Here is a 24758-nt window from a genome sequence, read left to right as displayed (position 1 = left end):
CTAGAATCAAGGCCTGCTAAGCATGAAAACCCTTTGGCTCGATAAGACAATCAATAGATTTTTAGTATTCTTCCCGTGAAGTATGTTAATTTTGAACTTTCCAACCGATAAACTACAAATAGATTAGAGAGATGAATCCCTCAGGCTGAAACCTGAGGCTAAATCTCTCCAGAACATCTTCTTAAATTTGACCAACTTACCTTCACTTATTATTTTCTAAGTAAACCATAAAATGAAAATCCTGAGTGTCAACATTTTTTTTTTTTTTTTTTTAGAATCTCTGTGTTACTGGTTTGCATTATAGTATGTGTCTGACTTCAGGACACATGCTAAATCCTATCCAGTTAAAAAAAGAAAAAAAAACATTTTTGATGCTTCATATTCTTTTGGCAATGCTTTATTTAAAATAGCTGGGTGTAAGCTCTTTTCTATCACTATTTTAAAATGTAGGTTCAAAATCAAATTCAATTCATAAAAGGTGTGGTGCAATATATACTATCACTCTATCATGTTCTTGAAGTAGTTTGTATAAGGTGGCTATTATTGGCCCTAGAGGAGATCTGAATGGTAAGCAAAGAAGAGAGGGAGGGAGGAAAAGAGGAAAGGATAGAGGCACCTAGATGATGCATCTAAAATGAGATGTGTTCCAAGGGGCAGAGACAAGGGAAAGGTCACATTTGGGAAGGGTGGCTGTGGTTTGGGCGGAGGAGAGCTAAAACAACCAAAAGCTTGGGACACTCATATGGCCACACTATTTTCCACCAGGCTGGGTCGCAGGTACTCATAGGGTATGTCTAGGTTTTCATTCCGGACTTCGATTTCCTTGTCCAGGACAGCCAGCTCCTCCCTGAACCTCTTCAGCACAGCCTTGGGCCCAGGGCTTGAAAAATGCTCCTCCTCATGCTGGCCCAGAGGCACCTGGGATGGAGAGGAAAACACAGCTTAGAACCTATGAGCCCCGTTCAGGGCACCACACCTCCCCCTTTGCCTCCTTCCCCAGGCCCTCGGGGCATCTGGTTCTCACCATAATGGGCTGGCGTCTGCCAAGCTGCCAAATGATGGACATCTGGAGAGTAGCCTGATTAACAGTGGGCAGTGTGGCCATCACTGTCTCCATAGTGGCATCCTTGGTAGTTGGTGGGGGCAGCCGCATGGTGCAGGGTGCATTAGGGATCCAAGAGAACCAATCCAACTAAATAGGAGCAGGAATCTAGAATCAAGGCCTGCTAAGCACGAAAACCCTTTGGCTCACCTGTATTCAGCTCCCTCCCCCCAGTGAAGTCCACAAATTCCCAGTTGCCCAGGTTAACAGTCAAGGTTAAGTACCTGGCCCAGGTGGATGGAAGAATGCTGCCCAGTGCAGGTGAAGATGCACATGGTGACAAAGTGGCAAGCCTGGGCCCGAGACTGGAGAGAGGTGGGAAACCCTACAAGAAGTGGGGAGAGTTAAAGTTGTGGGGTCAGGCATAGGAGCAGAACTGAGAGAGATAAGGCAAAGAGAGGAGAAAAAGGGTGGTAAAGAGGGATGCCAGCAACTCTCAGTGACCTGTGGAAATTGACCTGAGAGCTGGTGGGGGGGGCAGGGGATGGAGGACCTCTGCTGGGAGTATCCCAATCAGTCAGGTGCTGGGGCTGGCTCACAAAAATGTCCACTTCTCAACTGTTCAGCATGCTGGTAGCGACAGTGGGGATACTTATGTCACAGAAATGGGCAAATGCTACCAGGCAGGGCTCTTTTTTCTGGGGAACCAGTTGTTAAACATTTTTTAGCACTACTCCTACTGTGTCTAGGAGGCTTTTGGATTTTATATGGGTTGGATATGCTTCTGGAAGATTCTATATAAGAAGAGAGGATTCTGGAGAGGTCTCTTATAACTTTTGTCTTAGTTCTGAGGACAGGAACTCTGATTACCTCGATCCTGGGGCCCTAGCAGCCCAATTTCAGTGATCTCTCGACACCAGTTCTGCAGCTCAGGGTCATCTCTCACAGCCACATCTGTCTTATAGTACAGATCCATAATTCCTTCCACATACCTGCCAGACAAGAGGTCAGGGCAAGAAGAGCTGAAGCTCTCAGCTCCTTGTTCACGTGGCCCATTCAGGGCATCCAGCTCCCCAACCAAGACACAGCCCTCCTGTTCTCCTAGCCTTCCTCTCCACCCTCACCGTCACCCCACCTGCCCTGCCTCCCTGCTTGCCTTACCGACGGATGATTTCCCAGAGCCGCAGTGCATCTTGAGCATAGTAGGAAGACTTGACTTCCAGGAGCCCCCGGTCAGCTAAGTCGTCAGGGGGACATAATGAGCTATAGGTCAGAAGGCCTCCAGCACGCCTCAGCAGATCCAGATGGCCTCCCCCACCTACGCTCACCACCTGAGGATTGAGGAGAGACAGTCAGGCAAGTCAAGCTGTCTGAGGCTAGAGCCAGCAAGGACAGTGAACCCAGAATCTGAATCCCCTCTTCTTTCCCCATACCTGGTCAAAAACTCCACAATCTGAGACCAGCCCATTCCTGGCCCGAAGGTTAATTTCCATGGTGTATCGCAGGTGAGGAACTATAAGCTAAAAGAAGAAAAGCAGGCAAGGGCAAAGTCAAAAGAGATCTGTAGCAGGACCCTGCAGAAACCAGCGTGTAAAGGGGAGGAAAGAACAGGTCTTCAGGAAAAGCACAGACCTGGGGCTCAGTGGCCCCTCAACACCAAGAGTTCGCTACTAACCTGCACTGCCTAATTCCCTCCACAAAACACTGCCTTAGTGCTTTATAACTGAAAGAAATCACTCTCCTTTTCTTTCCATATTCTTTTCATAAGTCTAGGTGAATATTCTTCAAATTTTTTTTATCAAAAGCCCCATAAGAATCTTTTTGAGACATTTTTTTCCTAATCTCACATTCATCCAAGAAATGTTAATGCTGCAAACATTGTATATGTTTCTGTGCTATAATATCTATGCTTTATACATGAAGATAATATTTTTCACACACACATACACACACACACACACACACACACACACAGTGATTGTCACACACACACCCTTGAGGGGAATAACAGTCCCCTTCAAGAAGGTCTGGTGAGACCTACACTTGCCTCCAGAACCTCCTGCTTCCCTCTCCCTTGTCCACCACACTCCCCTTCTTTCTGTTCTTCAGACAAATCAAGATCATTCTATGTAAGGGTCCCTGCACAGGCTATCCCACTAGCCTGGAACACCGAGGGCCCTTGACCAGTTCATTGGCTGGCTTCTTGTTTTCTTACCCTTTATGTCACCTCCTTGAGGGAACCTTTCCTGACACCCAATCTAAACTCACCATCACACTACCCTGCTCTGATTCCCTATATCATACTTGTCATAGCCCCTATATTGCAACACAATCTTTATAGTCTGCCCTCATTGGAGATGAAAATCCCAAAAGATCAGGACATTGTCTGATCCAGATGTTACCACTGGCATCTAGAATGATTCTTGCACCCAATAACTATTTTGAATGAGTGAATGTGTTGCCCTAATTGCTAGCTTTTCAAATCTTTTATGTGAAAGTCTTTTATGTTATTTGCATGGTCCCCTATGGATGGAATCTTTAGTCATTAGCCTGTACGTATGAATATCTGTGCTTTATAGATTAAAAAAAAAAACAGTAATATTTTTTACTCCTCTCCCCAAGAAACCTGTGTGCCCCCTTGGGGAGGTGACAATTGAAAATGCAGGCACTCTCCTACTCCCTAGCTCTCTTATTTTCCATTGCTGGTTCTCACAAAGCACTGAGATGTCAGAGGTGAGAATGTGCAGTGAGGTGGAAAGAGAAGCAGGCAAGAGAGTCGAGTTGGGAATAAGGTATTACCTTGAAGACAGGATGTACTGATGGAAGGCACCTCATGGTGGCCACAGCAAAGACCTCAGCCATCAAGTGTCCTCTCAGAAGATGAGACTGCAGCTCATGAAGCTGGAATTCAGAGCTACGGACCCAGCATTTGGCCAAGAGCCAGACCACTGGGGGATCCGTGGGCAGGAAAAGCGGTGGTGGAATAGATCCGATCTTTGGCAGTTGGAGCTGGAGCAAAGACAAGGAAAAGTTGGAAGAGGGGCTGAGTGTCAGGTGCCCAACCATTTCCCCTCTCTTGCATGTTACCTATCCCTTCTTCCTCCACATTTGCCTGTCTTTCTCCATCTTCCCACTCCAGCTACCATTTCTCCCCCCACCACCCTTCTCTTATCCATTCAGAGCAGTGCATTGATGTTGGACAAGCCTCAGTGCGCTCAGCCTTCAGCAGAAACCGAGCCTTCTCCAGCCTCCACTTCCCCTTTCAGTTCCCACAGTGTGGACAGGAATCAAACCCTTCATCCCACAGTCTTGTTCAGAAACCTCAGCCTCTCTCTGATCTTCCTACACCACCTCTGCACAGAGGACTGAGTCTTCAGTTCTCAGCTGCCGGCTAGACAATTTGAATGTTTTCCCATTGCCTCAAAATTGACAAGTCAAAACCCTACCCAGGCATTTTTTTCTTCTTTACTGGTATGGACTGACACCCCCTTTTCCCCTCTTTTGGAATCCAGTTGAATCTCCCTCTGCACTCCTATCCATCTTTCCTCTCCGTCTCTATCCCCAGGGGAGTCCTTTACCTCCCAGAGCTATAGCATGAGACCCCAAACCTGGCACTAAACACAACTTCCCCTCTAGTGTGCCCACAACATCTTTCACAACAGCCATCCCCAGCTTCCCTTATCCCTACTCCTTAGCTTGCCTTAGGTTTTATCCTCTCACCTCATATTATTCGCCCACTCCAATCACAGAGAATCTCCTGACTTCTCTACCTCCGCTTCTCTGCCCAACACATCTTGCCCCTGGGGATAGGTCCTTCCTCTCCTCCCGTTTGTCTAAGTCCTAGCCCTCTTGCAGGGATTCCTTTCAGACTGTCTCTGACTTTAGTATTGTCTACATTTCCAATGAGGCTGCAAAACCCTTAAAATCAAAGACTTCACCCATTTCTTCCTTTAATGACTCCTCCAGTGTCTCAGAGAGTGAGTCCTCAGCCAACTTGAATGAGGGGCTGATTTGAAACGGCCAACCAACAAGGAGCAGAAATCCCAAGTCCTCTCACCTGAATGGCCATGGGTAAGAGTTGCCCATCAGGCTGCAGTTTCAGCATGACCAGAGGGGCAGCCAGGTGCTGTTGGTGATTACAGATGACATTGGCCTTGATCCCATCCAGTAGGTAAAAATCAGCTTCAAACAAGGTGCCTTCCTGGGTGGGGGAGAGGGCAAGGGCTTCTCTCAGCATAAGGTGTCTTCTTCCCACCCTGATTCCCCAAATGGAGAAGAAAGAGAAGGGAACTGACTTGTCTTCATCACCTACTTTGTACCAGTAGTGGATTATGTGCATATACTGCATTTTTTCATTCTTTCTCTTTTTTTTGGGGGGGGGGGGCGCAGGTGCCTTTAAGAGCTGAATGGCTTCACAGTACACCCTGGCACACCTTATCCCACATTTATTAGTATGTGGTACTAATAATTAGTACCACATACTAATAAATAAATAATTTATTAGTATGTGGTACTAATAATAATAAAAATAATAATCAGGCATGCTAGGCAAGCGCTCCACCACTGAGCCACAACCCTAGCCTGTGAGAGTCTCTATCTACTCTATCTCACTATAAGTTATTTGTCTGCTTAGGTTTTCTTTTTCCTCTTGATTCAGTTTTGACAGATCTTTCTTCTGCACCTACACATTCTCAGTCCTCAGAGCAACTTATCTAGAAATGTATCCACTTCTTCTAGGTTTTTTCAGTGTATTGGAGTAAAAGTTTTCAAAATAGTCCTTAATGATTTGCTGAATTTTTGTGATATCTGTGGTGATTTCTCCTCTTTCATCCCTAATTTTATGATCATGGCTTTTTTATGTTTTTCTCTTGGTTGTGTTTGCATAGGGGCTTATCAATCTTGTTAATCTTCCAAGAAAAAAAAGTTGTTTTATTGATCCTCTATACTATTTGGGGCCTGTGGTGAGACAGCATATCATGGAGACCACCAGGGCAGAGCCAACTTCACAACTCATGTCTGGGATGCAAGAGAGAAAAAAAGAAGAAACAGGGTGACTTGAATGAAACCTCCCACTAGGCCTGACCTCCTGAGTCCCACCACCTTGCAGAAGCACCATCTGGGGACTGGCCTTTAACACATGGGCCTGTGGGGCACTGTGTCCTCCAGGCAGTCCTGCTGGGACTCACTCCTCTTGCTGCATGAGACACACCTACACTAAACAATTATTCTTGTTTCTATGAAACCCAGATCCCACCAGTGCCCTTTCTGCTGAGGCAGGCCCAGGGCCTGTGGGGTTGCCCAATCTTCACCCTGTGGGGAAAGCATGAGGGCTGCCACTTCAGGGGTGAGTTGAATGTAAAGGGCAGGACAGACACCTGACATTTTCTGTTTCACTTGCCATCCCCATGGCTACCCCAGTGTCTGTCTCAGCCAGAACCTTCCCTGCCTCCTGGATGGCATGGCCTCCCCCAGCCTCTTCACCCATCTGGTCTAGGCCATAAGTGACTCCAGGCCTTGGAAACAGCAGGAAAGGCACAGAGCTCTCAGAGCAGATGGGGGGCAGAAGGGTGGCCCTCCAGGGTAGGGCTCAGAGGCCCTCCTCTCTGGAATCTCCCTCCAACCCTGACTGTGCCCCAGTGACCTGCCCCAAAGCCCAGGAGCAGCTGGGCTGGCCTGGGAAGGTGGGGCCTGCCCTCAGGAGGACTTGCTGTGGGAGTCTAGCAGAGGAGGAGAAGGGAAGAAACGTGGGGAGTCCAGGAGGGGACTGAAGAGACCCTGGAAGCTCAGACACTGCAGGTCCAGGCTGCTCATGGCCACTGGATGTGCAGGGAACATGGACAGCACCTCAGTGAGGGCCCCAAGGTCAGTAGCCTGGGGACACTTGGGAGTCCCAGCAGGGTCATAGGCACAGGAGAAGAACTTTTGTATTCCTGGGGCCCAAGAATCTGCAGTCCCTGCTGATTGACTGGGGTATTGGCCAACATCATAACCAGGAGAAGACAACGTAAAAAGGAAAAATGAATTTAATCACAATTTGGTCAAAACAGTGGAAGAAGCTGACCTGCATCTGCCTGTCCCACAGAAACACTGCCACCTACAGGAAGGAAGCCTGGGAACACAGATGGGTAGGCCCTGGGGACACTCCTAAGGAGCATGGTCAGTTCCCTCCAGCCCTACTTTTCTTCCTGAGCCAGGGCTTTGGCCTGGCAAATGCTTCCATCCTGGTCAAGGAACGCTAGCCTGCAGGGAACTGGGACATGGCAGGAAATGGCAGGGACTGAGAGAAAATAACTAGGAGCTTTTCTTTGAAATTTTCTGATTTTAATTGATCGGTGCACTGTCCTCCATCTTGTCCATCCCACAGTCCTAAGGGATGTCGAGCTCCATGTCATCTGGCCCTTTATTGAAGGTTGATGCTGAGGATCCCCTCAAGGGCACCCAAACCTTGAGAGTGAAAAAGCCAACCTGCAAAGACGTCCACTGGCTCCACCTAGAGGAGGACATGGGAATCCTGCTCCAAAGCCTTGACAACACCTGGTTTGGGCCATCTTCATTTTGACAATTCCCGCATCTCTGAATAATTTTTTCTGAAGACATTACTGATTATCCAACAAGTGATCTGAGCCCATGTCACTAGGATGACTTTTCCCATCATTTAGACTGATCTAAATGATCTTGTCAAACAGAAAGGGACAGACTGTTAAGAGTGTCAAAAGACCAAATTTTTGCCAAATTTGAGCAACAAAACAGGCTTAGAAAGAGTGGTTCCCAGGCTAAGCATTTACCTGAGTCCTGAAGCACCTGCCTTGGGTCTGCCAGGTGCAGCACTGGGAGGGCTTTCAGTGTGGAGCAGGCCTGGTCAGCATGTGCCCTCCTGCCCAGCCCCAGGCTCCAGGCTCCCTGGCTGCAGTCACTGTCCTGTGCAAGTTCCCAGGACCCTACTTTTCTCCAGGGTTCTGTGGGTGTCCACCATGAAGGTCACTGAGGAAGTCTGTGAGGACATGGGCTCATAGCATGTGCTCAGACCCACCTCCCCTCTCATTCCCCATCCTCCCCATCCTCCCCATCCTCCCCAACCTGTGTGCATGGAGAACTTTGCCATCTGAGCCCCCATACTCTCCTCATTCACCCTTGGGCTACCTATACCTGAATGCAATGCCAAAACCCAGATACTTTCTCTAATGGTAGATCTCAGAGCTCCTGCACCTCCTGTGCCTCATCCTCCCCCTTCAAAAGTGTGGATCCTGCAGTTCTAGCTGGGAGTCCATCTGTGATCAGGAACAGGCTCCCGGAGGTCCCAGATGTGGGGTCAATGAGGCATCAGCACAGTGACCCAGTGACCATGGCTACAAACTCACACTCAGGGTCTTTGGGAAAACATTTTATCTGCAATTAAATTCTATCTTTATTGTGTTACAAAACAGCACACATCATTGGGGAAGGTGGAGAAGGTGAGAGCAGGAGGAAGCGGTGGGCTGCATGGAGACACACAGGAGACCTCAGCCCCGGAGCCAGGTGGGCGTCTCTGCGGTCTGTGAGCAGGGAGATGGAGGCCAGCAGAAGCAGCCAAACCTTGAGCACTCCGCTGTTAAAGCTGATCAGGAGGCACTTGGTAGACGCCTCCACTCCACCTCTGACCAGGGCTGCATTGGCCTTCGCCTCCTTTCCACGTGGCAGGGCTGAGCAAGACCATTGTCTTAGAGAGCAGGGGACATCTGCAGTCCGGATTTTCCAAAAGAGCCAAGGCTGCCTTTCCGTGTGAGGATGGCTTGTGTTACCTGTCACTACAGCCACTTCTTCCCTGGAAGGGCAGAAACAAGAACCTCTCAGGTCAGTGTCATCCCTCAAGCCATGGGGATCAGATCTTTTCTCTAGTTATGGTCCCCCCATCAGCTGTCCCTTTCATCTATGGACTAGACCCATCATCTCAGGCCTGGTCAGGAGCACAATCTGCAGCCACACACTGATGTGCCAAGAGCCAACATTAGGATCCAGGATGACTCCAGACCTGCCTGTGGAGGAAGCGAGTACCCACCACACCACGCCTGTCCCTGCCTCAACATGCCTGGTCCTACTGCCTGCCCGCTTCAGCTGAGCTTGGCTCAGATGTGTCTAGGATGGGGTTGCCCTGGTCTTTATCTTGGCATTTGTTTTGTCTTGACCTGGCTCAGCTCAGCCTGGACTTGGTCTGGGCTTTTAGTCTTCTATGGACCCTTGGCCTTGTGACTTATCCTACTCTGTTTACACAGGCTTCTGTGTGCTCCTCGATTTAACTTCAGTCTAGGTATGTCCAAGTCTCTGAACGAGCCCACCAACCCATGGGGCTCTCTTGGGGACAGCTGCTTGGTAGACAGTGCCTGTCACCTCACTGGAACAGTCAGGCAGAACAGCCTCATAGGCCACAGGACAGGACTCGGCCTCTCCTTAACCGGCCCCTGTCTGCATCCTTCCCTTGGAGGGTGCTGCTAGTACCACACAGAGCTGGGCCCGGGGGCAGATGGGCCTGGATTCTGGTACCTTCTCTGCCCCTCATTGCTTGGGTTCCACTGACAAAGTCACATCAATCCCCTGAGCACCTCTGCCATTTGGAAACTGAGGGGATCCCTGCTCCCTTACAGACTTGAGGCAGGTGGTCCATGACATCAGGTATGTCGAGCATCCTGCTGACTGAGGGCAGGAAAAAAGCTCTCAACTTAGGAAAGCTCTTTACTCCCCAGTTTTACCCCAGGATGGAGCCAGAAGCTCTTCCTACCCTTGTGCCTTTTCAAGTTGGACTGGACCTATGACGTTCCTTCCCAGTGCCCCTCAGTTCCTGCTCCCACGCAGCCGACTTGCTCTATGCTCACATCCTCTCCCTCTTCCTCTCCAATCCTACTGCCTGTCTCCCCCTGCAAAAGAAGGCTCAGTAACACGCCTTGAGTTGGGTGCTGGGGCAGAGGCCAGTCCTGCAGCTCAAGAGAGGGCCCTGCTTATTCTGGAGGGTGATGGTGCCAGCTCTGTGGCTGTGCCCTTCTTGAGGGTGGCCTGCCAGCCTGGCCAGGGCACTGCTGAGGGATGGAGCCTTGCACAAGAATGCTCCAGGGCTACTGGAAGAGAGCTGCAGAGAGTGGCAGGCAGCAGTGCAGGAATCTAGAGGCCAGGGCAGAGGCCTGTGTGGGAAAGGCTGCTATATACCATCTAGTAGACAAGTAGACCTTCCCCCACACCCCCAAAGACCCAGCTAATGAATGTACGCGTCGTATTCCACAGACACATACCTATGGACCAAGGTCAAAACTTCCGAACCAGAACTGTGCAGAGAGGGGGTGCCTTGTCCTGAGGCCATCTGACAGCTGGATCTGTTCCTGCTCCCTGTGGCCTTCTGTGCAGCTGCACCATGTTCTTCCCACTCTGTCCAGCTTCTCAGCTCCTTCACCTTCACTCCTCATCACACAGTGTTTCCTCCCTTGGTTTGAAAAAGAATTTTCTTATCACACTGCACTGCCCATTTCATGGGCGCATCCTGCCTTACTGGATAAACACTTCCTCCTGCCCCTTTTCAAGTGCTTTACAATTTCTAGAAGTGGACAAGTGAGCCAGAGTTCCTTCTGATTGTTCCATCTGCATTATTGAGCCCAAGGCATGTGTGTTGAGGCTGGATTGTGTGCTGGTCCAGTTATGAACTTACTTTCCATATACGTCCTACTGGCTTTTTGGCCTGTAGTTTATTTGAAAATATCCATTTCAACTCATCCTCAGTGACACTTGATTTTAAGAAATGTCTTTGCTGATCAGAGGGTGGCTTTGCTTTTATTTATGTTTCTGAGTGCCAGATTCTAAAGCCCTACTAAGGTGGATGCGTTTGCCCAATCTCTCAGTTTTCAGCGGTTTCTTTTTCTCCTGAAAGTCCCTGTTGGTTGCTCTGAATGAAAGTATATATGGTTTTCTTAAACTCTAACTTCAGGTTCAGAGGAGGCCTGTAGAGCCCAAGCCAAGCTGTGATCTTTGGTTTGGGTTTTTCTAGAGGGAAGCAGTGGTGGAGGCTCCAGGAGAAGAGTCATTTGGAGGGACCAGAGGGCCAGGAGAAGCCTGGGGAGGGAGAGCAGCCCTGGAAGCTGGATGGAAGCAGGGGAGACAGCAAGGGGGTATTAGCCTTCACAGTTGGGCTCTAGGACAGAGCTGGCCCGTGGCCCCAAACCCTCCCAGCTCTGCTGCATCCTCCTTCAATGCCATGTGCATGGGAACATGTGTGTAGAAGCCATGCTCGGCCATGGCAGGGCTCACATTTGGACATTTCAGCCCACCCTATGCTGCTAGGACCAGACTCTGGGCCGCCTGTTCCCTCCTGTTCTCATGGCTTATGACCTGGAGATCTCTCCACCGAGTCTTGCTAACACCCATACTCAGGATTCACCTGAGTCATGTTCAGTTGCAATCATGGCGCTGCTCTACTCCAGGTCCCTCCCTGGCCATGCAGAGTACGGGTCGCATGAGGCATCTACAAAAGGAAAATCAGCAATCACCACCTGTTGCAGGCTGGTTTGCTGTTTTGTTCATTGTCTCAATTTAATGATGAGATGGAGAAAAGGTTAATAATGCAGGAATGTTTATGTCTGTAGCTATTCCATTATGAATAGCTACAAAAGTGTGTTGAACTACACTTCCAGTACTCAACACTAGCATCCATTCAACCAAGAACACACCTTTGCCCTAACAAAGTAGTGCAATGCACATGAATGTTCTGCTTGCTTTGTTTTTGTCTTATGTATCAATGAAATTATCAACCAACATTCTTGTCAGAACTACACTCAACTATCAGCCAGTGAATAGCACAAGCAAATTCTCTTCTTGAATTAGATAGCATGGAGCATTTGCTATGAGATTGATCTTGTCCATGATGGTTCTGTGGCAACCATCAGCTGGCTACAGATACAAAAGTCCAGCCAGAACTGAAGCATTTAGTGAAAAGCCCTTGATCTGTGGAATTTACAATCGAGAGAGGTTTATTTTAAGATGATTTGTGAAGTGTGTGTCACATCCTCTGTACCAGTGAAGTTAATAATGAGCACACAAGTGCTCTTCAGAAAGCCTGCTGATTGACATCCAATGGAACCACAGGTGGGGTGCAGGGAGGGGCCCACTGGGGGCCTCTGAAGTCCCAGGAGGGCTACAGGGCATGGCGCACCACTGGGTGAGGCCCAGAACAAAGCAAGGCCCAGGCCCACCCCACTCAGATCCTTTCCCCACTCACCTGCTAGGCCTGGAGCTCTTGTTCCTCTCCTCAGTGCTACTCCTCCCACTGGGCACAGAGCAGAACATGGTGAGTATGTCCCCAAAATGCTGGAACTCAAGATGGGGAAGAAGAACCCACTCTCAAACCCCAACACTTCTTCCAGGAAGGAACAGCCAGGACAGCCAAATGTCTCCAGGAACCATCACAAGCTGGGTACATGAAGGTCAGCTACACATTTAGAGCAGCCATGCACCACACAAGAGGAGGCCAAGAAATTAAAACTCCCAGTATCTCAAGATCCCAAAAGGAACCATAGAACAAACTCTACAAAAAAACAAGCCAAAAAGGAAATACTGAAAAGAGTCCAGGTGGCTGAGTAGGCAGACCATGAAGCTAACAGTGGCTGTCATCAGAGTGAATGAGAGCCCAGTAAAGAAGAGGACCTGGGATGAGGGCAGAGACCCCGTTTCCAGGCTTTCCTTAGGGAGGCCCCTGGGAAGGAGGCTGCCTGTGCAAAAGGAGGCTCAGGGTTGGGGGCAGGAAATGTCTACCTCAGGGGTTTTAACCTCAAGACCACAGCTCTGGCACAGTGTGGAAAGGTACCACGCAACAGTCTGTCAGCAGCCACAGATCAATCCACTAAAGGAGAGGACAGAACAACCCAGCAAGGATGCCCAAATGTCTCCAGGAACCATCAGAAGCTGGGGACATGAAGGTCAGCTACACATGTAGAGTAGCCATGCCCCTCACGAGAGGCAGCCAAGAAATTCAAAGCCCCAAACAAAGCACATAACCAGCTCTACAGAAAAAAAGAAAAGAAAAGAAATAAAAAAATTAAACCAATCAAAAAAGGAAATACTCGAAAACAAAGAAGAAGGGTGCCCACTGAAAACACTGGAAGAAAAACACTCACCATATTCTCATAAGGAAGATAACACTAGCGAGAGGGTTGTGCTCACCAGCAAGACACCAAGGAACAACTGCAGTGAAGACAGATGGGATGGGGACAAAGGGCCCACAGGACCTAAACATTGGTGAGAAAGAGGCTCAGAAAAAGAGGACCAGAGGAGTCTAGCAAACAGCGCACAACCACAGTAAGCAAGAGACATTGAGCACTGGTGAGCGAGGGGCACTCACCCTCAACACAAAGGAGAGACTTACCCTTGAGCAGGAGGGCACTCACCCTCAGGACACTAAAGAGACTCACCCACAGGGCTCAGAGTCCTGGGCACCTTTGGCAGAGATGCCCTCAGCCCCAAGTCTCCCTTATCTGGGCCACGGTGGGACAGTGGTGCCCTTTTCCCGGGTCTCAGCAGGTCCTCCATAACGGTGGAAAGATGTTCTCTGCCAAAACTCTGGTCCAAAGGCCAGAAAAGGCTGTGTCAGGTGGGATGGATCCGGGTCCTGGGTGCCCTTGGAGTTGAGATCCCCTAACAGTGTTCTTGGGGTCGCAGGTTTTGAGCACAAGGCTGCCCGCAGGGCCGCTTCGAAGGCCAAAAGCCAGGTGTTTGCCAGGAGGAACTCTCCACCTAGCTCCAAGTCTCCAGGGTGGCGGCCTCCACAGGGACTCTTCACCCCTCCGGCCAAAGAGGGTGTCCCGTCCCGGCATGGGAGAGAAAGACCCCAGCCACACAGTTCACTCCCCAGGCGCCAGGTGGCCTCAGGGCTCAGGGGAGACTGGGCCCTGGCGGGCAACGGGGAAGTCCCCCCACCCACAGGCCCAGAGGACACTGAGCCCTGGCAGGCGAGGGGAGCTCACCCACAGGGCCCAGGGCAGACTGAGCCCTGGCGAGGGAGGGGCACCACCCACGGGCCCCAGAGGAGACCCACTGGGAACTGCTGGGCGAGGGGCGCTCACCCCTCAGGACCCAGAGGGGACTGAGCCGGGGGCACTCAGCCTCGGGACACAGAGGACACTGGGGACCAGCGGGCGAGGGGCGCTCACCCGCGGGCCCCAGAGGTCACTGGTCCCTGGCGCGCCTGGGGGGCTAACCCCAGAGGCCCGGGCACACCGAGGACCCGCGGGCGAGGGGCGCTCACCCGCAGGCCCCGGAGGACAAGGAAGCCTGCTGGGCCCCCCCACAAGGCAGGCGGCTCACCCACAGGACCCTGGGGACACTGGGCACTGGCGGGCGAGGGGCGCTCACCCGCAGGACCCAGTGCAGAAGGAATGCCAGGGACCCAGGGGCCCTGCCAAGCAGGACCCTGGGGAAAGGGAACAGGGCTGGGACCGCGGGGAGTTGGGGGAGTTGGGGCGGGGGCCGGCAGGCGCGCACCAGCAGCATGCCCAAGCACACTGAGCACTGAAGGCCCAGGGGCGCTCACCAGCAGGGCCCAGAGCGCCCTGGGGACTGCAGGCCGCCTGGGGCGCTCACCCACAGCCGGCAGGCCAGGCCCAGCACTGCTGAAGGGAGGGGTGCTAACCCCCAGGAAGGAAGGAAGCCTAAGCCCCCCACCCCCAGGGCCGGGGCGGCTCCCCTGCACACTCAGGGCCGGCCCGGAGCACTGCTGGGTGAGGGGCGCTCACCCCCAGAACCCCGAGCAGCCTGAGCGGCGCTGGGGGGCTGAGGGAGCTCACCCGCAGCAACCCTGGAGAATGAGTGCCTGTGGGCGAGGGGCGCTCACCCACAGGGCTCAGAGTCCTGGGCACCTTTGGCGGAGATGCCCTCAGCCCCAAGTCTCCCTTACCTGGGCCAGGGTGGGACAGTGGTGCCCTTTTCCCGGGTCTCAGCAGGTCCTCCATGACGGTGGGGAGATGTCCTCTGTCCAATCTCCCAGGCTCCCGCCCAGGCGGGCGTGGCTCCGGATCCAAGGGTCCCACAGGGTTCTTCCCTGGGGCCCAGAGAGCGCCCGCTGGCGCGTCCCAGGAGATCCCCACAAGCCTTGGACATCCACATCCACTCTTCCCAGGGACCTCCGCCATCCCGGGCAGCTTGTGGTCATGCACAGGAGCACAGCCCCATGGGCCCAAAGGCCAGAAAATGCTGTGGCAGGCGGGATGGATCCGGGTCCTGGGTGCCCTTGGAGTTGAGATCCCCTAACAGTGTTCTTGGGGTCGCAGGTTTTGAGCACAAGGCTGCCTGCAGGGCCGCTTCGAAGGCCAAAAGCCAGGTGTTTGCCAGGAGGAACTCTCCACCTAGCTCCAAGTCTCCAGGGTGGCGGCCTCCACAGGGACTCTTCACCCCTCCGGCCAAAGAGGGTGTCCCGTCCCGGCGTGGGAGAGAAAGACCCCAGCCACACAGTTCACTCCCCAGGCGCCAGGTGGCCTCAGGGCTCAGGGGAGACTGGGCCCTGGAGGGCAACGGGGAAGTCCGGGCCCCACAGGCCCAGAGGACACTGAGCCCTGGCGGGCGAGGGGCGCTCACCCACAGGGCCCAGGGCAGACTGAGCCCTGGCGAGGGAGGGACACCACCCACGGGCCCCAGAGGAGACCCACTGGGAACTGCTGGGCGATGGGCGCTCACCCCTCAGGACCCAGAGGGGACTGAGCCGGGGGCGCTCAGCCTCGGGACACAGAGGACACTGGGGACCAGCGGGCGAGGGGCGCTCACCCGCGGGCCCCAGAGGTCACTGGTCCCTGGCGCGCCTGGGGGGCTAACCCCAGAGGCCCGGGCACACCGAGGACCCGCGGGCGAGGGGCGCTCACCCGCAGGCCCCGGAGGACAAGGAAGCCTGCTGGGCCCCCCCACAAGGCAGGCGGCTCACCCACAGGACCCTGGGGACACTGGGCACTGGCGGGCGAGGGGCGCTCACCCGCAGGACGCAGTGCAGAAGGAATGCCAGGGACCCAGGGGCCCTGCCAAGCAGGACCCTGGGGAAAGGGAACAGGGCTGGGACCGCGGGGAGTTGGGGCGGGGGCCGGCAGGCGCGCACCAGCAGCATGCCCAAGCACACTGAGCACTGAAGGCCCAGGGGCGCTCACCAGCAGGGCCCAGAGCGCCCTGGGGACTGCAGGCCGCCTGGGGCGCTCACCCACAGCCGGCAGGCCAGGCCCAGCACTGCTGGAGGGAGGGGTGCTAACCCCCAGGAAGGAAGCAAGCCTAAGCCCCCCACCCCCAGGGCCAGGGCGGCTCCCCTGCACACTCAGGGCCGGCCCGGAGCACTGCTGGGTGAGGGGCGCTCACCCCCAGAACCCCGAGCAGCCTGAGCGGCGCTGGGGGGCTGAGGGAGCTCACCCGCAGCAACCCTGGAGAATGAGTGCCTGTGGGCGAGGGGCGCTCACCCACAGGGCTCAGAGTCCTGGGCACCTTTGGCGGAGATGCCCTCAGCCCCAAGTCTCACTTACCTGGGCCAGGGTGGGACAGTGGTGCCCTTTTCCCGGGTCTCAGCAGGTCCTCCATGACGGTGGGGAGATGTCCTCTGTCCAATCTCCCAGGCTCCCGCCCAGGCGGGCGTGGCTCCGGATCCAAGGGTCCCACAGGGTGCTTCCCTGGGGCCCAGAGAGCGCCCGCGGGCGCGTCCCAGGAGATCCCCACAAGCCTTGGACATCCACATCCACTCTTCCCAGGGACCTCCGCCATCCCGGGCAGCTTGTGGTCATGCACAGGAGCACAGCCCCATGGGCCCAAAGGCCAGAAAATGCTGTGGCAGGCGGGATGGATCCGGGTCCTGGGTGCCCTTGGAGTTGAGATCCCCTAACAGTGTTCTTGGGGTCGCAGGTTTTGAGCACAAGGCTGCCTGCAGGGCCGCTTTGAAGGCCAAAAGCCAGGTGTTTGCCAGGAGGAACTCTCCACCTAGCTCCAAGTCTCCAGGGTGGCGGCCTCCACAGGGACTCTTCACCCCTCCGGCCAAAGAGGGTGTCCTGTCCCGGCATGGGAGAGAAAGACCCCAGCCACACAGTTCACTCCCCAGGCGCCAGGTGGCCTCAGGGCTCAGGGGAGACTGGGCCCTGGCGGGCAACGGGGAAGTCCCCCCACCCACAGGCCCAGAGGACACTGAGCCCTGGCAGGCGAGGGGCGCTCACCCACAGGCCCCAGGGCAGACTGAGCCCTGGCGAGGGAGGGGCACCACCCACGGGCCCCAGAGGAGACCCACTGGGAACTGCTGAGCGAGGGGCGCTCACCCCTCAGGACCCAGAGGGGACTGAGCCGGGGGCGCTCAGCCTCGGGACACAGAGGACACTGGGGACCAGCGGGCGAGGGGCGCTCACCCGCGGGCCCCAGAGGTCACTGGTCCCTGGCGCGCCTGGGGGGCTAACCCCAGAGGCCCGGGCACACCGAGGACCCGCGGGCGAGGGGCGCTCACCCGCAGGCCCCGGAGGACAAGGAAGCCTGCTGGGCCCCCCCACAAGGCAGGCGGCTCACCCACAGGACCCTGGGGACACTGGGCACTGGCGGGCGAGGGGCGCTCACCCGCAGGACGCAGTGCAGAAGGAATGCCAGGGACCCAGGGGCCCTGCCAAGCAGGACCCTGGGGAAAGGGAACAGGGCTGGGACCGCGGGGAGTTGGGGCGGGGGCCGCCAGGCGCGCACCAGCAGCAGGCCCAAGCACACTGAGCACTGAAGGCCCAGGGGCGCTCACCAGCAGGGCCCAGAGCGCCCTGGGGACTGCAGGCCGCCTGGGGCGCTCACCCACAGCCGGCAGGCCAGGCCCAGCACTGCTGAAGGGAGGGGTGCTAACCCCCAGGAAGGAAGGAAGCCTAAGCCCCCCACCCCCAGGGCCGGGGCGGCTCCCCTGCACACTCAGGGCCGCCCGGAGCACTGCTGGGTGAGGGGCGCTCACCCCCAGAACCCCGAGCAGCCTGAGCGGCGCTGGGGGGCTGAGGGAGCTCACCCGCAGCAACCCTGGAGAATGAGTGCCTGTGGGCGAGGGGCGCTCACCCACAGGGCTCAGAGTCCTGGGCACCTTTGGCGGAGATGCCCTCAGCCCCAAGTCTCCCTTACCTGGGCCAGGGTGGGACAGTGGTGCCCTTTTCCCGGGTCTCAGCAGGTCCTCCATGACGGTGGGGAGATGTCCTCTGTCCAATCTCCCAGGCTCCCGCCCAGGCGGGCGTGGCTCCGGATCCAAGGGTCCCACAGGGTTCTTCCCTGGGGCCCAGAGAGCGCCCGCGGGCGCGTCCCAGGAGATCCGCACAAGCCTTGGACATCCACATCCACTCTTCCCAGGGACCTCCGCCATCCCGGGCAGGTTGTGGTCATGCACAGGAGCACAGCCCCATGGGCCCAAAGGCCAGAAAATGCTGTGTCAGGTGGGATGGATCCGGGTCCTGGGTGCCCTTGGAGTTGAGATCCCCTAACAGTGTTCTTGGGGTCGCAGGTTTTGAGCACAAGGCTGCCTGCAGGGCCACTTGGAAGGCCAAAAGCCAGGTGTTTGCCAGGAGGAACTCTCCACCTAGCTCCAAGTCTCCAGGGTGGCGGCCTCCACAGGGACTCTTCACCCCTCCGGCCAAAGAGGGTGTCCTGTCCAGGCGTGGGAGAGAAAGACCCCAGCCACACAGTTCACTCCCCAGGCGCCAGGTGGCCTCAGGGCTCAGGGGAGACTGGGCCCTGGCGGGCAACGGGGAAGTCCCCCCCCCCACAGGCCCAGAGGACACTGAGCCCTGGCGGGCGAGGGGCGCTCACCCACAGGGCCCAGGGCAGACTGAGCCCTGGCGAGGGAGGGGCACCACCCACGGGCCCCAGAGGAGACCCACTGGGAACTGCTGGGCGAGGGGCGCTCACCCCTCAGGACCCAGAGGGGACTGAGCCGGGGGCGCTCAGCCTCGGGACACAGAGGACACTGGGGACCAGCGGGCGAGGGGCGCTCACCCGCGGGCCCCAGAGGTCACTGGTCCCTGGCGCGCCTGGGGGGCTAACCCCAGAGGCCCGGGCACACCGAGGACCCGCGGGCGAGGGGCGCTCACCCGCAGGCCCCGGAGGACAAGGAAGCCTGCTGGGCCCCCCCACAAGGCAGGCGGCTCACCCACAGGACCCTGGGGACACTGGGCACTGGCGGGCGAGGGGCGCTCACCCGCAGGACGCAGTGCAGAAGGAATGCAAGGGACCCAGGGGCCCTGCCAAGCAGGACCCTGGGGAAAGGGAACAGGGCTGGGACCGCGGGGAGTTGGGGCGGGGGCCGCCAGGCGCGCACCAGCAGCAGGCCCAAGCACACTGAGCACTGAAGGCCCAGGGGCGCTCACCAGCAGGGCCCAGAGCGCCCTGGGGACTGCAGGCCGCCTGGGGCGCTCACCCACAGCTGGCAGGCCAGGCTCAGCACTGCTGAAGGGAGGGGTGCTAACCCCCAGGAAGGAAGGAAGCCTAAGCCCCCCACCCCCAGGGCCGGGGCGGCTCCCCTGCACACTCAGGGCCGCCCGGAGCACTGCTGGGTGAGGGGCGCTCACCCCCAGAACCCCGAGCAGCCTGAGCGGCGCTGGGGGGCTGAGGGAGCTCACCCGCAGCAACCCTGGAGAATGAGTGCCTGTGGGCGAGGGGCGCTCACCCACAGGGCACAGAGTCCTGGGCACCTTTGGCGGAGATGCCCTCAGCCCCAAGTCTCCCTTACCTGGGCCAGGGTGGGACAGTGCTGCCCTTTTCCCGGGTCTCAGCAGGTCCTCCATGACGGTGGGGAGATGTCCTCTGTCCAATCTCCCAGGCTCCCGCCCAGGCGGGCGTGGCTCCGGATCCAAGGGTCCCACAGGGTTCTTCCCTGGGGCCCAGAGAGCGCCCGCTGGCGCGTCCCAGGAGATCCCCACAAGCCTTGGACATCCACATCCACTCTTCCCAGGGACCTCCGCCATCCCGGGCAGGTTGTGGTCATGCACAGGAGCACAGCCCCATGGGCCCAAAGGCCAGAAAATGCTGTGGCAGGCGGGATGGATCCGGGTCCTGGGTGCCCTTGGAGTTGAGATCCCCTAACAGTGTTCTTGGGGTCGCAGGTTTTGAGCACAAGGCTGCCTGCAGGGCCGCTTCGAAGGCCAAAAGCCAGGTGTTTGCCAGGAGGAACTCTCCACCTAGCTCCAAGTCTCCAGGGTGGCGGCCTCCACAGGGACTCTTCACCCCTCCGGCCAAAGAGGGTGTCCCGTCCTGGCGTGGGAGAGAAAGACCCCAGCCACACAGTTCACTCCCCAGGCGCCAGGTGGCCTCAGGGCTCAGGGGAGACTGGGCCCTGGCGGGCAACGGGGAAGTCCCCCCCCCCACAGGCCCAGAGGACACTGAGCCCTGGCGGGCGAGGGGCGCTCACCCACAGGGCCCAGGGCAGACTGAGCCCTGGCGAGGGAGGGGCACCACCCACGGGCCCCAGAGGAGACCCACTGGGAACTGCTGGGCGAGGGGCGCTCACCCCTCAGGACCCAGAGGGGACTGAGCCGGGGGCGCTCAGCCTCGGGACACAGAGGACACTGGGGACCAGCGGGCGAGGGGCGCTCACCCGCGGGCCCCAGAGGTCACTGGTCCCTGGCGCGCCTGGGGGGCTAACCCCAGAGGCCCGGGCACACGGAGGACCCGCGGGCGAGGGGCGCTCACCCGCAGGCCCCGGAGGACAAGGAAGCCTGCTGGGCCCCCCCACAAGGCAGGCGGCTCACCCACAGGACCCTGGGGACACTGGGCACTGGCGGGCGAGGGGCGCTCACCCGCAGGATGCAGTGCAGAAGGAATGCCAGGGACCCAGGGGCCCTGCCAAGCAGGACCCTGGGGAAAGGGAACAGGGCTGGGACCGCGGGGAGTTGGGGGAGTTGGGGCGGGGGCCAGCAGGCGCGCACCAGCAGCATGCCCAAGCACACTGAGCACTGAAGGCCCAGGGGCGCTCACCAGCAGGGCCCAGAGCGCCCTGGGGACTGCAGGCCGCCTGGGGCGCTCACCCACAGCCGGCAGGCCAGGCCCAGCACTGCTGAAGGGAGGGGTGCTAACCCCCAGGAAGGAAGGAAGCCTAAGCCCCCCACCCCCAGGGCCAGGGCGGCTCCCCTGCACACTCAGGGCCGGCCCGGAGCACTGCTGGGTGAGGGGCGCTCACCCCCAGAACCCCAAGCAGCCTGAGCGGCGCTGGGGGGCTGAGGGAGCTCACCCGCAGCAACCCTGGAGAATGAGTGCCTGTGGGCGAGGGGCGCTCACCCACAGGGCTCAGAGTCCTGGGCACCTTTGGCGGAGATGCCCTCAGCCCCAAGTCTCCCTTACCTGGGCCAGGGTGGGACAGTGCTGCCCTTTTCCCGGGTCTCAGCAGGTCCTCCATGACGGTGGGGAGATGTCCTCTGTCCAATCTCCCAGGTTCCCGCCCTGGCGGGCGTGGCTCCGGATCCAAGGGTCCCACAGGATTCTTCCCTGGGGCCCAGAGAGCGCCCGCTGGTGCGTCCCAGGAGATCCCCACAAGCCTTGGACATCCACATCCACTCTTCCCAGGGACCTCCGCAATCCCGGGCAGGTTGTGGTCATGCACAGGAGCACAGCCCCATGGGCCCAAAGGCCAGAAAATGCTGTGTCAGGCGGGATGGATCCAGGTCCTGGGTGCCCTTGGAGTTGAGATCCCCTAGCAGTGTTCTTGGGGTCCCAGGTTTTGAGCACAAGGCTGCCTGCAGGGCCGCTTTGAAGGCCAAAAGCCAGGTGTTTGCCAGGAGGAACTCTCCACCTAGCTCCAAGTCTCCAGGGTGGCGGCCTCCACAGGGACTCTTCACCCCTCCAGCCAAAGAGGGTGTCCCGTCCCGGCATGGGAGAGAAAGACCCCAGCCACACAGTTCACTCCCCAGGCGCCAGGTGGCCTCAGGGCTCAGGGGAGACTGGGCCCTGGCGGGCAACGGGGAAGTCCGCCCCCCACAGGCCCAGAGGACACTGAGCCCTGGCGGGCGAGGGGACTCACCCACAGGGCCCAGGGCAGACTGAGCCCTGGCGAGGGAGGGGCACCACCCACGGGCCCCAGAGGAGACCCACTGGGAACTGCTGGGCGAGGGGCGCTCACCCCTCAGGACCCAGAGGGGACTGAGCCGGGGGCGCTCAGCCTCGGGACACAGAGGACACTGGGGACCAGCGGGCGAGGGGCGCTCACCCGCGGGCCCCAGAGGTCACTGGTCCCTGGCGCGCCTGGGGGGCTAACCCCAGAGGCCCGGGCACACCGAGGACCCGCGGGCGAGGGGCGCTCACCCGCAGGCCCCGGAGGACAAGGAAGCCTGCTGGGCCCCCCCACAAGGCAGGCGGCTCACCCACAGGACCCTGGGGACACTGGGCACTGGCGGGCGAGGGGCGCTCACCCGCAGGACGCAGTGCAGAATGAATGCCAGGGACCCAGGGGCCCTGCCAAGCAGGACCCTGGGGAAAGGGAACAGGGCTGGGACCGCGGGGAGTTGGGGCGGGGGCCGCCAGGCGCGCACCAGCAGCAGGCCCAAGCACACTGAGCACTGAAGGCCCAGGGGCGCTCACCAGCAGGGCCCAGAGCGCCCTGGGGACTGCAGGCCGCCTGGGGCGCTCACCCACAGCCCACAGGCCAGGCCCCGCACTGCTGGAGGGAGGGGTGCTAACCCCCAGGAAGGAAGCAAGCCTAAGCCCCCCACCCCCAGGGCCGGGGCGGCTCCCCTGCACACTCAGGGCCGGCCCGGAGCACTGCTGGGTGAGGGGCGCTCACCCCCAGAACCCCGAGCAGCCTGAGCGGCGCTGGGGGGCTGAGGGAGCTCACCTGCAGCAACCCTGGAGAATGAGTGCCTGTGGGCGAGGGGCGCTCACCCACAGGGCTCAGAGTCCTGGGCACCTTTGGCGGAGATGCCCTCAGCCCCAAGTCTCCCTTACCTGGGCCAGGGTGGGACAGTGCTGCCCTTTTCCCGGGTCTCAGCAGGTCCTCCATGACGGTGGGGAGATGTCCTCTGTCCAATCTCCCAGGCTCCCGCCCAGGCGGGCGTGGCTCCGGATCCAAGGGTCCCACAGGGTTCTTCCCTGGGGCCCAGAGAGCGCCCGCGGGCGCGTCCCAGGAGATCCGCACAAGCCTTGGACATCCACATCCACTCTTCCCAGGGACCTCCGCCATCCTGGGCAGGTTGTGGTCATGCACAGGAGCACAGCCCCATGGGCCCAAAGGCCAGAAAATGCTGTGTCAGGTGGGATGGATCCGGGTCCTGGGTGCCCTTGGAGTTGAGATCCCCTAACAGTGTTCTTGGGGTCGCAGGTTTTGAGCACAAGGCTGCCTGCAGGGCCACTTGGAAGGCCAAAAGCCAGGTGTTTGCCAGGAGGAACTCTCCACCTAGCTCCAAGTCTCCAGGGTGGCGGCCTCCACAGGGACTCTTCACCCCTCCGGCCAAAAAGGGTGTCCCGTCCAGGCGTGGGAGAGAAAGACCCCAGCCACACAGTTCACTCCCCAGGCGCCAGGTGGCCTCAGGGCTCAGGGGAGACTGGGCCCTGGCGGGCAACGGGGAAGTCCCCCCCCCCCACCCACAGGCCCAGAGGACACTGAGCCCTGGCAGGCGAGGGGCGCTCACCCACAGGGCCCAGGGCAGACTGAGCCCTGGCGAGGGAGGGGCACCACCCACGGGCCCCAGAGGAGACCCACTGGGAACTGCTGGGCGAGGGGCGCTCACCCCTCAGGACCCAGAGGGGAGTGAGCCAGGGGCGCTCAGCCTCCGGACACAGAGGACACTGGGGACCAGCGGGCGAGGGGCACTCACCCGCGGGCCCCAGAGGTCACTGGTCCCTGGCGCGCCTGGGGGGCTAACCCCAGAGGCCAGGGCACACCGAGGACCCGCGGGCGAGGGGCGCTCACCCGCAGGCCCCGGAGGACAAGGAAGCCTGCTGGGCCCCCCCACAAGGCAGGCGGCTCACCCACAGGACCCTGGGGACACTGGGCACTGGCGGGCGAGGGGCGCTCACCCGCAGGACGCAGTGCAGAATGAATGCCAGGGACCCAGGGGCCCTGCCAAGCAGGACCCTGGGGAAAGGGAACAGGGCTGGGACCGCGGGGAGTTGGGGCGGGGGCCACCAGGTGCGCACCAGCAGCAGGCCCAAGCACACTGAGCACTGAAGGCCCAGGGGCGCTCACCAGCAGGGCCCAGAGCGCCCTGGGGACTGCAGGCCGCCTGGGGCGCTCACCCACAGCTGGCAGGCCAGGCCCAGCACTGCTGGAGGGAGGGGTGCTAACCCCCAGGAAGGAAGCAAGCCTAAGCCCCCCACCCCCAGGGCCGGGGCGGCTCCCCTGCACACTCAGGGCCGCCCGGAGCACTGCTGGGTGAGGGGCGCTCACCCCCAGAACCCCGAGCAGCCTGAGCGGCGCTGGGGGGCTGAGGGAGCTCACCCGCAGCAACCCTGGAGAATGAGTGCCTGTGGGCGAGGGGCGCTCACCCACAGGGCTCAGAGTCCTGGGCACCTTTGGCGGAGATGCCCTCAGCCCCAAGTCTCCCTTACCTGGGCCAGGGTGGGACAGTGCTGCCCTTTTCCCGGGTCTCAGCAGGTCCTCCCTGAAGGTGGGGAGATGTCCTCTGTCAAATCTCCCAGGCTCCCGCCCAGGCGGGCGTGGCTCCGGATCCAAGGGTCCCACAGGGTTCTTCACTGGGGCCCAGAGAGCGCCCGCTGGCGCGTCCCAGGAGATCCCCACAAGCCTTGGACATCCACATCCACTCTTCCC

At 58.5% G+C, this 24758-nt stretch overlaps 1 protein-coding gene across 1 annotated transcript; it reads right to left on the bottom strand.

Moving 5' to 3' along the window:
• Nucleotides 1–738: 738 nt before the first annotated feature.
• LOC143386996 (polyunsaturated fatty acid lipoxygenase ALOX15-like) lies at nt 739–5243 on the bottom strand (the record flags this gene model as incomplete). Its single annotated transcript, XM_076841717.1, has 8 exons — nt 739–918; nt 1025–1192; nt 1327–1427; nt 1913–2034; nt 2204–2373; nt 2476–2562; nt 3842–4051; nt 5100–5243. Coding segments are annotated over 8 exons (1182 nt in total), but the record flags the coding sequence as incomplete, so codon positions are not given.
• Nucleotides 5244–24758: the final 19515 nt, after the last annotated feature.

The sequence above is a fragment of the Callospermophilus lateralis genome, unplaced genomic scaffold (assembly GCF_048772815.1).
Source record: "Callospermophilus lateralis isolate mCalLat2 unplaced genomic scaffold, mCalLat2.hap1 Scaffold_3109, whole genome shotgun sequence".
NCBI lineage: Eukaryota > Metazoa > Chordata > Mammalia > Rodentia > Sciuridae > Callospermophilus > Callospermophilus lateralis.
The sequence above is the reverse complement of the archived record's forward strand: the minus strand, read 5'-3'. Positions and strand labels throughout refer to the sequence as shown.